General features: G+C 33.4%; 1 protein-coding gene across 3 annotated transcripts; it reads right to left on the reverse strand.

Annotated features, from left to right (window-relative positions):
• Window positions 1-225: 225 nt before the first annotated feature.
• Window positions 226-15051, reverse strand: LOC112460853 (proton-coupled amino acid transporter-like protein CG1139). Of its 3 annotated transcripts, none has more exons than XM_025025768.1 (10): window positions 14792-15051; window positions 8852-8927; window positions 7498-7592; window positions 7146-7298; window positions 6288-6560; window positions 5385-5469; window positions 4927-5199; window positions 4438-4616; window positions 3997-4166; window positions 226-3742 (listed from the first exon to the last, which is right to left on the reverse strand). In XM_025025768.1, exons 3-10 carry the CDS (start codon window positions 7557-7559, stop codon window positions 3498-3500), a joined length of 1440 nt encoding a protein of 479 aa, XP_024881536.1. In that variant the 5' UTR covers window positions 7560-7592; window positions 8852-8927; window positions 14792-15051; the 3' UTR covers window positions 226-3497. The 3 variants fall into 3 exon arrangements, with proteins under 3 accessions (XP_024881536.1, XP_024881529.1, XP_024881542.1); XM_025025761.1 differs by lacking the exon at window positions 14792-15051 and adding an exon at window positions 11733-11878; XM_025025774.1 differs by lacking the exons at window positions 8852-8927; window positions 14792-15051 and adding an exon at window positions 11733-11878.
• Between the last annotated feature and the right edge of the window lie 315 nt (window positions 15052-15366).

Here is a 15366-nt window from a genome sequence, read left to right on the forward strand (position 1 = left end):
TTATTTTATATAAAGATAAATTTGTGATAAATATGACAATATCATAAAATTGTATAATAAATAAAAATTAAAAATTATGTATATAGGTACATGCAACAATAAAATAAAGTAAAAGTAAGTAGTTTATATAAATATCGGACTCAACTATCAAATTTTCAAGATCGTATGTTAAATAATTGTTGAAGACTAGTGATTCAGGGATTAAGAACACACAAGAGTAAGAGGTTTTGGTCCATTTTTTTTCACGTATAAAACGGTGTATTTAGATGTTTAATGTATTTTACATTTGTTCCTCTTCTGTGAGATCGTTACTAATCTATAGCTTGCGTCGCAACTATTAGCACAATAGTATTATCACTTCTACGCATTTCACTACTGACGACAGGTTTTTCCTTATTTCTATTCTGATTTCATATCGTCCTATCGCTATTATCTTGATAACAAGTATCAGAGGAAGGCAATGTGTTTTTACTGATGTGTTTGTAACACTCGTGATGTGCATGAGAGTTAATATTCAGCCAGTACCGTCTTGCGTGACACTTTTAAAATATCAATATAATTTTTATTTCCAACAAGATTCCATATTTCCTTCTGGCTTACGATTAATTTAAAATTTGCTTAGATAACACAATTTGTGTGTGTGTGTGTGTTTGTAATTAGACACTATTCAACAATGTAACGTATTAATAGTCATTGATAGTCAACAATAACACCTCGTTTTTAGAGGATACTTTCAGATTGCAATATTACTTTCTCATTGTCAGCCTAAGAAATGCTTTACATTTGCGATTATAGCGTAGTGATATTTTTTTCAGTCTAATATTATTACGTTGATTGACATTTTAAACAGTTGTTTTTATTTTATTCAAGGATTCCCATTTCCATGTAAATATGAGCAAAGAGAGCAAAATAATATTATATAGGATGGTCCACTTAACTTATGCATATTAAATATCTTTGCTATTTTAAACAATAGAAAAAATTAAACCTACAAGGTTTTAAAACTTCGAGAGACTGGTAATATAGTGGAAAAATCATTTCGTTGCGCATGGAGACATGAAAGAATTTTCAAGAACAACTTGATTTCTTTAAATGCCATATCTCTTATGTGAGATCCATTTCTCACATAAGAGATAAGGTAATTTGAAATTAATATTTTTTTAATACTTTAATATAAAGTATAAAATATCTTGTATTGATCTTTTGATAATTTCATCTTCATACTTTTATGCAGAAAGATTAGAAGAATTATATTAGGCAAGAAAAACAGTTACAGTTTAAAAAAATCAAGTTGCTCTTCAAATTTCCTTTATACTTGTCTTTATGCACAATGAAAATATTATCAATACATTACGAGTGCTCCGCAAAAACACAAAATTCTATAACTTAAATTTTTTCCTATTTAAGATAGCAGAGATTATTTAAAATGCACAAGTTACGGGAATCCCTTTATCTATAAATAGGTAAAAATAAGATATTTATTATACATATGAGTATTGCATCAAAGACAGAAATAAATCTCAAATGTCTGTCCAACATTTGTGAAAAAAATATTCAATTGATACTCGTATAAAATAAAACATGATCACACGATTATCTATTAAGCAAAATTAAACAAAACGTAACGGAGATGAAGCACGACATAAAGATCTTATCACCTTCGTAGCGGAACACTCGAATTATACATATATTTAAAAATATATAACAATGAATTACTTTAATTTTCTAATTGTTGTTCTAACATGCTTATGGATTTTTTCTATAGTATACCTTTATGTACCCATAAAAATTATAAATTTATAAAAGATTCGTATAATAAATGTAGTTCAAGATAATTTCGATAATCGTGGATAACAATCCACTTTTACATGCGTTTTTACGCTTATTTCTTAAGAGTATATCTTTATTTACTCTGCAGCGTGCATAAAGAGCATCTAAAGAGCAATTATTACAATTTCGACGGTAAAAAATGGAACGCATGTATGCATGAATGAATGTACAGTATAATAATGACTTATTCTCGATTTGTAACTTTCATGTGTAACTTTCATGTGTACTTTCATTTTTAATATTTCAACATTGGGTCACGTATTGCTGAAACAGTATTTCTTTTCTCTTTTCAGTCAATTGCACGAAGATGCAATTCTTCTATTGCCAATATCTCTTTTTTCGAAGAGAAATCTATAAGCTTAGGAACAAATCTTCTGAAGTCAAATATAAGAACTTTCATATTTAGAATCAGAAGATTTAAAAATCAGATTTCGTTCCATTGATTAGCACTCCACATTTTGGAACTAAATGGAACTCTAAAACGGTTGAATATTATCATGAAATTAAAATGTTTCCTATCGACAATATAATATTTAGACATTTCCCACAATAAGGATATCGCAATAATCATTATTGATAATATATGTTTAATCATGTATTTTGATTAAGTATTGGTAAGATATAAAACAAAACAGAGAACGTGACGAAGAACCATTCTGATTATTGCTTTTTAAGACTAGGATATCGCTAAAGAGAGAAATCTAAAATAAAAAAGTTAGTAACAGAATAATTGTCTCTATAATAAAGTGACCGTCAAGGAAACCTAATATAGCACATTGAAAAAAAATAAAACAAAATTTCTAATTTTACTTAAATTTTTGTCTCAAAATTTTATTAATAATAATGTTGATAACATAATTTGACAATATTTTTCTGCTTCATTCACTAAAATCGCTGCCTTATAAAATTTGTAATATAAACGTTTATTAAAAAATTTCCAATTCCTGAAGAATTTACGTCATTCGAGTATCGATTATTGCGACATCCATCTTACAAAAAAAAACGATGAATGCCAGCCGTGTCTCTAAGTACTCGTATCACCGAGATAAAAAGCTTAAGCTCAAATATTTTACGAATAATTATCTAATTGGAAAATTCTTCACGAATACCTACTTGATATCCGTATACTAATGTGTATTTTATGTATGTAAAACCCGCTTTAGACGTGACATTTTTATGTATACTGAGTGGACCGTTCGTATACAGTGAGTATACGATATATGTACATATTTGTACGCATATATCGTATGTGTACGCACCGGTCCGGTTAAACGCATAAGAATATGCACTTTTCTAAAGTGAGTAATAAAAATCTTTAACAACGACCCGCGCGAGATGACGTCTTCCGATACATTATCGATGCTTAGGAGAGATTTCATCACAGATCGAACCACCCGATCATTTGCGACCGGAGGTTGTTGTCGCGAGATTTCGAGTGCTCTTCGACAAGCTATCGCGTCTATTTTTTTTTTAATTACCTACATAAAATCTAAGTAAATTCATGGCGGTAAAAGAAAGACAGAGAGGCAGAAAAAGAAATAGAGGGAGACGAGCTTGAGAGCTAGTTTACTTTTCGACGTGCTCGACACCGTCATCGTCAAAGCTCGTTCGCACGCTACGTACGTTTCTCTGTTTCGAAAAATATTAGCGCGCGTTTGATTATGTGTTCACTTGAAGGAGTTCACTATGTCCACGATGCTGACGTAGGTCCCCACCACGAGACCCAGCAGCCCGAAAAAGATCAAGAGGATATTCTTGATTAGCATGACTTTGAGGGGACCGAAATCGTTCTCCGGCCACAGCACGCATATCTCAATAATCGCCGGGAAAGCGATGCCGAGGGCGGATAGGCAGAGCGCACCGAAGAGGGAGATAAATAGGCCGAGTCTCGGTATAGCGATCGCCAGAACGACTGAAAATGATAAAAATCCTGATGATTATCCTGAGAATCTTCAAACGGCCAATTTTAATTCATGCAATTTTATCAGTTTTATACGGATTTAAACACTTGAACTTGAACATCGTAAGTACTTTTCGGTATTTTTTGTATTTATTTATGTAATATTTTTTAACGACTCTTGAAAATTTAATAATAATTATTATTAATTTAATAATGTTATTAATTAAGTGATCAATTAAATAGAATTTAATAATAACGCTACTTACACGTGACTAGGGTAACAGCGGTCCGACAAACGTATTCCCACAAAAGTTTGCGGTTTCGTATTCGATGATCTAAGTAGGTGGTCCACAAAATTTCAACGGGCACGTAGGCTTGCAAGGCATACGTTATGAATATGGCGATCGCGAACATTATTTTAATACTTTGAGCCATACTGCAATAAAAAGGAATAAAGAAAATAGAATTCGTTCGTAATAATAGAAAATATTTCGATTATCTTAGATTAGATCTAGATTATATATTTAGAGTAGATTCGAGAAATTATTTTTCTTTTATTTTGGATCTCGGAAGTCCTTTCGCATAAAAATTCGTATTTTAATAAATAGAATCAAGATAGTAATTGTGCGAAATTAATTTAAAAATCAAATGTTATAACTTCTTGATTTGTCTCATTGGTAATTGGAATTTTATCTCGTTCTACTTACACTTCGTCTTTTGGTAGATTAAAAGTGACGCTGCCCGCGGCTTCGGGTCCGTATTTTATGTAGCCGAAGAAACCCATGGCTATGTATAAGACAACAATCACAGTCATCCCTATGTTCAATACACCACAGTTGCCTCCGAAATTTTGTGGCGTCTTCATATTGTTCTCCAGAGCTATAATCTGCGTAATCGTAAAAACGTTTCTTCTTTTAAATATCATTAATAATGGCGAAATTTTTGCTTTATTTATATATATATATAATATTAATTATGGGATAAACAGATTTAACAAACAAATCAAGTTCTAAGAATATTTTGAAAAATAACGATTACGAACAATCACGTACAACAACGATTAAGTTTACTGGGACCTTTGCATATTGCTCTCCCATATAACAATATTACACAAAAAGATCTCTCTCCGAAACGAGGGAGATTGCTATTGCAAGATGATCGTAATTCTAAGAGAAATATATCTTTTCTAGACTTACCACACCGACGGCTTCTAACGCAAATAACGTTGTTCCAAAATAGAGGGAAAAATTTCTTAATGTACCAAACATCTCCCTGCTGCTGACCGGCGGTAGATCTTCAAACATATACTTTAGAATCATGCCGAGTCCGACGAACGTAATAAGGTTTGCTACCGTGGAAAACGGCGCCAGTAACTTCAGATTTCGAATGTAGTTTATCAAAATCAGCGGAAGCAACAAAATGAGCATATGGGTCGAAACACTCAAAGGTTCCCAGTACTGGTCTGTCACCTGCGTTCGTTAACAAAATTGCAGTAAATGCGCCGGCTCACGTCCATCAGACGTAGGTCTGATGGCTCGTGTTAAATTGTGCGTTGTCGTTCAGCAAAGTGCTTTCTCGCATAGCGTGTGTGTTACAGGAATGATGGATTACTCTAAATGTACTTTTTTTTCTTATTGCAATCACATAGATTTACCTGTTTGATATTTGTTGCTACAAACACGATATAAACGCAGCAAATTCCCATTTGATATGTTATCATAAACCCGTCTACAAGTCCTCTGGAAATAATAGCATTTTTAAGATCTAATTGTGCACTCGCGCATGTCTTTGTCTAATACACAAAACTCGGTGAAATAATTATACTTTTATCTCGTCTAGCGATCAATATCTTTTCTTAGCTCTCTATATGAACGCAGCGGCAGAACAAACTCTCGTGTTCGTTATTTTTACTAAAATACATCTATAACTGTAGTGTCTTATTTATACCTTTAATTACCTTATATCTATTGTACTAATACTTGTTTATTACTATTCTCGGTTATTTTATAAACAGTAATACAGCACGGGCAAATAAACTGAACCATTCAGCTTAAGTAACTTTTAGTTACTTACGATATTTTAAACGATTCTAGAATTAAATACAATTTATAATTAAATATTTTATATTTATTACTGTAGATTAACAATTGTATGTATCTGCTCTTGAATAAAATAGATATTTATCTTGTTTATTTATTCAACACGTTACGATAAGAAGAGTTCGACATTATAAATGTTTTATATGTATATATGTAAGAAAAATATATATTAACTTTAATTATTTATTATTCTTCATTAAAAGTTTGCTAGAATAATCGAATCCCACACAGCACACTTTATCTGAGGGACGTCCTACAGATAAAGTGGGATATCTCAATAACCGGTGGATATCCAGTAGATATTTAATATCCGGTGGATATCTAGCGGATGCACAAATGTCCTTCAAAATATCCTGTGCTGTGTGGGATGCGACAGATATGCGACCGTTCTATCCATTACACTAATGAGCATCCCTGAATTATGTCAACTAGACAAAAAAATGGTAGATATTACTTACGGTGCATAGGGCGAAAACCAGCTTACGGATCGAGGACCTTTTTCCAGAGCATATTTCATGCTGTCCGGATAGCTCAATATAGGAACTCTTAACCGTTTACACAATTTGTACTGAGCTTTTACAAGTATGTGCAGACAGTACGTGCACAATGCGCCTATGATAATTGTAGCTATGACACCGACCAGGAGGCCACTATTGTAAAACGCATTCGGCATCGCTAAAATCCCCGTGCCCAAACTGCCCTTTAGCAAGTGAACCAGGGTTTCGAAATTTCTGGGGGAAAGAAAAAAAGAGTATTTTCAGATAAACAGGATTTGTTACAGAGATTTCCTAGAGAAATAGCACGTGATCGTTCGATCATTCGTCCTCTTACAAATATTTCCTTTCGAAATTAATTTTTTCTTTTGCCAAATTTCGAAGGATGCGCGAAATTAATCATATTAACAAATTAATATTTCTAAAATTTATTTAAAAATTATCAAGATCATTATATAGAAAATTTCCCAGAAAAATTTAATGTGATCGTCGTTCCCTTGTAAATATTTACACTATTTAAAGCTAATATTTCTCTTAATTAAATTTCGAAGAATGCATGAAATTATCCGATTCGTTATTAATCGTCTTAACAATTCAATAACGAGAGACGGTGTTCATGCGTTTGAGTGATTTCATAATTCTTATACGTTTATCATATTTTAATTTCATATTTCGAATATTGTAATAAGTGTGTCATACGGAATATAACATGACAAAAATATTATTGCAGATTCGAAAAACGGTAGCAGTATATTATCTTTTTAAAATACGACATTTATTGTGAACGTAATCGCTGAATTGTTTGTCATCATTTGTACTTACGAAGTTGGATGTGGTCGATTCCGATGCTTATGAGGGTCATAATCCGCCGCATCTTCGCTTAAAGAGAACATCTTTTCAGCATTATCTACATTGTCAGTATTATTTACACCGTCAGCATTATTTATACCGACTGCAGTGACTTCGTGGTTCTCCCTGCGCATAAATTTTCAAATGACATCGACGTGAGAGAAATAAATTGGCAAAAAGTCAAAGTATCCTTTTAAACTAATATGCCTGTCTTATTATAGTGTATTACATGTCTGTATATCTTTATTATACACATATTCATGCAGGAATAACTTTAAGTTTCGATTTATTCAGTACATATATTATTAATATCATTTAATCGTACTTGCGAGGACTGTGGGAGTCAATCGGTTGCATCTGCAAATGTGCTTTCTCCGAGTTTTCCATGGTCACGCAGTTTCTTCCGATTCCTTCGTGTCGCTAAAATTTTTGTTGTACATTTTATATATTATTATTTTTATTAAGCTGCATATATTTATAATTGTATAAAATCTTACAAAATTAACAAGTAGTCATTAACTTTGCCATTATGGTATTCACGATAAAAAATAGAAACGATATAATTTTAAATATTAAGCAAATTATTAAAATAATTTTACATGACACTTATTAATTTATTCTTCGAAAATTAATAAAGCAATTTGTTAATTATATTGTTTTAACACGTGTGTTAATAGACGCGTGTTACTTTGATTTAATTAAAATTAATAAAAGATAATTATACATAAATAAATATAAAAATTGTTATTGAGACATTGAGACATATCGGCCTAGCTTACTTGACTCGTATTATGGGAAACACAAATTACACAAAGATGTAAAAATCGACCCATATCGAGTCCAGTACATTAAACCTCCAATCAATTGGCACAAATGTGGAGCAATGCAGTAATGAGTAAAGGAAAAAGTGTCAATTTACCATTGCGAATCCGTTGTACGCGCACGCGGGTTTAGCACATTCTTTACGAACTGATTGCTCTTAATTATTGCATTGAGGTCAAATGCAGCTTGAGGTTAACTTACTGAAGGTTGGGACTTGGGTATCCTCGTTCGCTATTTACGCCTTTGACCGTTTTGCATCGTTGAACCGGACGATTGATCTCAAATACGCGCGAGGACAAAGTCTATTCTCGTAAAATGCAAATTCGCTGTTTAGCGGCGCACGGTGTTGCACCTCTTCGCGTTTAAAAATAGATAAACGTGTTTCGCATTATTACGGAAATTATAATGAAGTAATTGTAATTTGCTTAATATATAAAATTATTCGGTAATTAATTAGTTCGTCGCGTTAGACGAGGTACTTCGCTGTATTACAGAGTCCCGAGAGATGTGCAAATAACTTAATAACATAATAACACAGATATCTAATTCTATACGAGGGAAACGTTTTCTATTCTAAGGTCACGGTCGCGACAGAAATATCCGGGAAGAAGGAAATTATTATCTAATTTCGCACAGATCGTATCAAAGACGGCATATTTTGTTCTCGTTAAGGCGAAATTATATCCTATTACTATTCAAACGCCTGTTATTTGGATCGAATTTAAATAAAAGCTACTCGTTGAGACACTTTATCAATAACATGCACATGGGTAATACGTTTAAATTTTAAAGATGTCTCTTCTGCTTCAAATTGGAAATTTTCTTATCGATTCTGTGAAACCGCAAGACTGACTCACCTATTACAGTCCCAATCAACTTTCAGCAATCGCTGGCATAGATATTACTATTTCCTCCGTTTGCAGGTTTTTATGCCTACAATGAAAACCAAAGAAAGTGTCTTAGATGATATAATACAACTCAGTTATAATAGAACGTTAATTCTAGTAACTGTTTCGTCGAAATCCTTTAATACCTAAAATACAGACATGTGATTATTGGCACGTGCACATAATCTTTTGAAAACAACATAATTAATAATAACATCTTTATTGAAGTGCAGAAGACATGAGTTGTTATATGTATGAAAGCAAATATAGTAGAGAACCTTAAGAAATAAAGTATCAGCAATAATATGCTGCTTGTTAGTCTAGATCTTTGATATAATTAATAAAAATAAAAATAAAAATAGAAATAATAACAATATAACGATAGTATAATAATAACAATAATGATAACAACCTAATAATAAATTATAACATAAAAAAACAAAAGACACCTACAAAGTGATCCATGTTATTTGATTTGTTAATACGGAAGAATGTTCGCCTAAGCGTACATTGAACATATACGTGGGTTAGCAGTTTAAGTATTACAATCAGTCCTACTAATTCTTACTTCCTCAGCGTGCATGGGGGAGCAATGTAGCTTTATGCTTGGGACAATCTGGCTGGAATATATCTTGTCGAACCACTAATTTTAGGCCGTCGGAAGAGAATCCCCTTTGCCAAAACTGTCCTAACAAGTGTCATGCTATTTCGGAAGCATGAGAAATGAGGGCGCGGACGTAAACGAATCTCGCAACGGTAGGATTCTTTTCCATAACTAAGAAGGGAAATTCGTCTCGCATATTTATGCCGTTGCAGATGGACGCTTCTGCGGAAATATTTTTGAATTGTTCGTAACATATCGGTTGATTGGTCACATACCGATTAAGTAACATAAATTAATTGATTGTCGAGGTCAGTAATAAACATGTTATGCAACAATTAATGTGCAATAATCGTACGATTAATGTACACAATGCAATATTGCTGCAGTCTTCTGCTATAAACATTCTTACTTTCAGCGAATGTGAAAGAAAAATAAATGGGGAAAAAGCATCAAGAAGTATGCTAACTTGAAAAATAAAGTGTAATTTGTGTGTGGTGTTTGCAATATTGATAATAATTCAGTTTAAGATGATACACGTTATGGTTAAATTGCATCGAGTGCCCGCAGTCAGTACTCTTCCATCCGTTTAATCATTCAATCTGTATCGCTGACGCGCGCCATTAAATTTGCCCGATGCAAACTGGAAAAACTCAATAAATATTCTAGTCTGATATAATGGCGAGAATAATTATTAAAATATGAGTATACCAGCCAATTAAAATAAATATTTCCCAGCTAGTTATGTTGTTTTCTAATTTATAAACAATTAATTTTTTTCTTGATGAAATTTATAAACCGTACCAATTAAAAAAATTAAAATATACAGGATGTTACGTTACAATATTTCACACACGTAAAATTTAAATAGAATGTCGTTTTTGTTATCACTAATGTATTATTTTAGACAATAATACTGTGTGTGTGTGTTTGCGATATTGCTTTAGAACAAAAAGTACGATTTGTAAATTATTTCCTCCGAAACAAGAAATGCGCGAAATGCATGACGTAAGTGTAATATAGTCGCTAAATGACAAAGTCTTTTTTGCACACTTAGAAAACCTGTCACTGCCATTTGCCAACTTAACGGATCACTAATGCAACGCGATATCAATTGAATCGGATAAATGGTTCAACTATTGCGTAACAGTGCTTTCATCGAGCTTAATAGCGATCATTTCATTGCTTATAGTGATAAAATAGGGGTTCTATTCATTAGAACTTTAGAATAAATGTGTACTGACTTGGTGACAGGTGCGGCAGTCTTAAAGGATGGGAATCGGTTTTGTGTGCTATTATTAGTAATTGAATTTAATTAAGGTAGCATGCTGTAGAGTAAATCAGTTAATTCATTCACATTCATTCATTCTTACAAAATTACAGTCAATGATTACTCATAGAAGAAAGTAAGTACATTTCATAAATTGAAAGATTAATTTTAATTTCTGCAGATTATTTCCCTTCGAGTAAAATTACTTTCTTAACAAAGAATTGTTTTTGTCCTGAAAGGATTTCCAATAAAAACTGATATATTTTTATCTTTTATTTATTTTGGTTCTTAAATATTTCTAAGCGTACTTTATAATTGCTTCATAATTTCATGTTAAACATATATTTTATATAAACTGATGTAAAAAAGGAGCTGATCCACGTGTATATATTCCGAAATATTTATTTTCAAATATTTAAGTATCAAAAAATTATCGATAAATAAGATTTATTTCATAAAAAAGGATAACAGTTATCTGATCTTTTTTTCTCAATATATAATAATAGTCCTTTACAAAATCTACAATTTACCAAAATAAAATTTAGTAAAAGTAATCATTTAAATCGTTATAAAAGATATCTAGAATTAACTAGCATAATAGATTTTTGCGAGCAATTGAATACCACTGAAAGAAGATTTAACTTGTCGCCACTGGTCAATTGTTGAGCACATTATATCATTAATAATAGAGATTATTGGTTGGCAGAAATAGTAATAGATATTATAGTTATACTTAAAGTGTAACTACGATCAACAAGTACATGATTAGAGTTAAATATAGTCCGACGAAACTGCGACGACATTTTTGTAAAAAACATCTTAACGAAGAAGTATAAAGAAAAGGAGTAACGAGGAAGCGGTGAAGTTTATTCCGCGATTAGAGGATTGTGAAAAGACGTGCTGTTGTCAGAGCATTCCAATCGACGTCCGATTCGGTGTGGAGTATCGCTTTCTCGTGGCGCAGGAGCAATTTGACTTACCGATTAGTTAAATGCATCCATAAACGCGACTACAACCCCCGGATGTAATCCGATTATGAGGAAGCAACTCGCCCCGTATAGGCGCTACACGTGCGTCAGCGACCGACCGAGGATGCCTCGCGACTGCCCCGCGTCACTTCAATTTCTGCCGTGGTGTACGCATTCAGCATATAGCTCGTCACGTGATGCGGTCAGTTAAAACGGCATCCCGTAAGTGTACGCGGGCGGAGATTTTAGACACCACGAGATTCCGTGTCCGCGCCGCGTGTGTTATACTGCACGCGAGGAAATTCGGAAGAAGCGCAGGAGAGCCGCGCGATCGATTTTTGCCGATCTTAACTCCGCGCGATTTTAATTACTTCCGACTTTCGGCAATCCGCGGCGTTTATTTCGTTGCTTAAGTTAACAATTTATTAACGAATAACATCTAATCGTGAGAGATATATAATATTTATCACGATTTAGTAGAAAATCTGTAGTTAAATCTCTAATGTGAGTGCAACGCCCTTTCTAATAATAGCGATAAGTTTCCCCTGTGATACTGACATTAATATAAACTTTTTAATGTGACAAACAATAAAATTACAATAAAAGATATGAAGGAAATAGTTATACGGAAATAGTATGCATATACGTCGGTGACGCAGACGAGACATGGAGATTTATGCGACGAGTATACTAAAGCGCAATAATAGCGACTGGGAGAGACGCTCCATATTAAGAGAAGCATATTTCCAAGCCGATTATCATCAGTACATTGCAACTGAAAATTACAAATATTAATCTTTCTTGACATTTGCGAACTATTGCAATTGAAAAGGAAGCTTTACAAGAGTATTAAAACTCTTATAAACTTTTTATAAAAGCATTAACTTATTAAACTAATTAGCTTATTGTTTGAGATTGTGAATGTATGAGATTACAAATGTTTTTGAATATTATATTCTTAATTTGTCGAGATGTTATTAGTATGAAGAGAGTAACACGATATTTATCGAGAAGGTCAGTGCGGCATATCAGTTTCGCATTCGCGTTAGATAATCTTTTCACTGTGTCAAATCGTTCTCTCATCATTAAAAATATTATGGTAGACGATTAAAGATGTTATAACAGATATAACAGATATTTTTCTATTGTTGTTTTGTTCGCCAGGATAAAATCAATATTTCCAATAGCTTTAGTCATCGTTCGCATAAATCGATAAGTGACGGTTTATGTATGTACGCTTTAATTTATATTCCCACGGACGTCAACATTTATTTTATGGTTTACGAGAGCTCGAGACTGTATTACATAAGTAATCCCGCGACGGAAAAACATAGTCCCCAACCGCCAAGATATTTGTGTAATCCGCTTTAATGTTCGAAAAAGTTACGACGAAATCCCGTAGCGTGCGAGAAAGAATTGAGCGGCTGGTAAAATTAGAATTCGAGGATAATGTAAGAATGATAGATTAGATGAGGTATAACGTGTTGAAAGGAAATATAGAATCCGTGTCAAAACAAACTCTGTTGTTTTTCACGACATCCGTTTATTTAGATGTTTTATATTTCTTTAAAAGAGCAAAGACAATATAGATTGTTTATAGACCTTTATCATTATAAAATTATGATAGATAACGATAGAATTGATTTTTAGATCGTGCCATTAAAAAGATTTAATTGGTGATCAAATCGTAAGTACCTGTCGAGTCAATGTATCTTACTAACAAGATTCGAAGATACATAACGATTGTGGACAAACCGATGCGATGTTGTAACACACCGACTGTTACTTATATAAACTTTGGTCTATAAACTTCGATCTGTTAATAGCAAGTCATCAGAGATATATTTATGAAAAGAATCACGAAGTGAAGGAAAATATTTGGCAACATTTATTTAAGTTACTTTGAGAAACGTGATTTCTCTTTTCTAATTTCTTTTATAAAATATATTATTAATATCTAAATATTCTCTCCTCATAATATTAAAAATTATAAGATTTTATATATTAATACTAACTCAATACTTCGATCACTTAATATTTAAATTATAAACTTATTACCTAATAAAGATTTCTTATTTCTAAAACAAACAAAAAATTGAAAGGAATCGATCTTATTATTAGTAATTTCGTTATTCTTTGTTTACAAGACCTAATTTCCTTAATCTCCTACAATATGTTCTAAGATTAGAATTTTAAAAATTATATGTATTGTGTTACTGAGACTTGTGGAATTCTATAGTTTAAAATTGAAAATAGATTTCGCGAGTAAACTTGCAATTTGGGACTTAGAACTTAAGACTTTGGATCTTCGTTAGGAAAAAGCGTCAAGCGAGATTATGTAATTCTAGCGCATCGTCTCACTGATGCATTTTCCCGTAACGTTCTTGATTTGGATTTGTTTTTCCCGCGCATGTATAACAAAATTTGATTATGGATATTATATTATATTAGACATTACCCTTGGCGCATAATTGATAATTGTCTAATATAGATAATAGTTAAATTCAATCGCGCAAACTGTGAAATTTTTGAACACTTAATACTTGTTCTTTATATTTTTGAACATATCAAACGTGAAATTGTCAAATTTGAATAACGCGCAATTTTATTTCATGTGATTTTCAGTGGTCTTGGTAAACAAATACATATGAGTCTTTGAATAGATCCACGTGATAGAAACCAACAACAATTTTTCTTCAAAGGTAAAATACAAAGCACATCTTCTTATTTATTACCGCGCTATTAGAAAGAAAGTGCAATGAATAAAAAAGAACAAGCTGTTACTTTGAATACTATCATAACTCTCTTCTCGAAATGAGGCTTGCTCGTTATTCTACCTAGCATTCTCTCATGCGGGGAAATTGCACATAAATAATGCACAGAATGTGCTTAAAGAAAAAAGAAGAACACAGCCTGAAACGAGCCAGAATACTTCGATCGGAATTATTATCGTTATTACTACTAGCTACAGTTGAGTTGACGCTATCAACTATGCTAATCCGAACGCGGAGGGATGGTGGTGCGCGGCGCGGCGATGAAGACACTAAAGACCCCAATTCCGTGCAACTTACCGTTCGAGCCTGTTCGTCCGTCGCTCACCACGCACGAGGTGACACTACATCACAGGCTGCGGCGCGTAACTATTAAGTTACGACGGGGAGCCGCCGAGAAGACCAAAGATCGCGAGGCAAATTCTCGTGCGTAAGGGTGCGCGCCCCCTGGCAGCAGCCCCGACGTGGGCTGCGCATTCGGCCGAGGGCGAGAAAGCCTCGCTTTGGGCAACGAGAAAATGCCGCGCGCGGCCGCGACAGCCACGGTGCCTTTCACTGTCCGCGAGAATTATAAGGACGGATTCCCTTTAGGTCACGCGCCGGGAAGGGTAACTACCCTCCTCGCGATCCATACGCTGATGGTCCCCAGCGACGTCTAGCGGCGGCCGAAGTGAAGGGTTCATCAGACTTGCGCATGACGAGGCTATTCGGTCTCGATCAAGGTGGACTGATTGAAAGTAAAAGTTACGTGTCGATCAAGGCAAAATCGGAGCAACTCGATTGATCGGAAAACTGAGATAACTGAAGCATTTAACTATATATGAAATGTGTCCATATGCATATGTTCCTTTCTCTTGTATAATCTCTGTATGTAT

This window comes from Temnothorax curvispinosus, unplaced genomic scaffold (genome assembly GCF_003070985.1).
Source record: "Temnothorax curvispinosus isolate PA1 unplaced genomic scaffold, ASM307098v1 QBEX01001173.1, whole genome shotgun sequence".
Classification (NCBI taxonomy): domain Eukaryota; kingdom Metazoa; phylum Arthropoda; class Insecta; order Hymenoptera; family Formicidae; genus Temnothorax; species Temnothorax curvispinosus.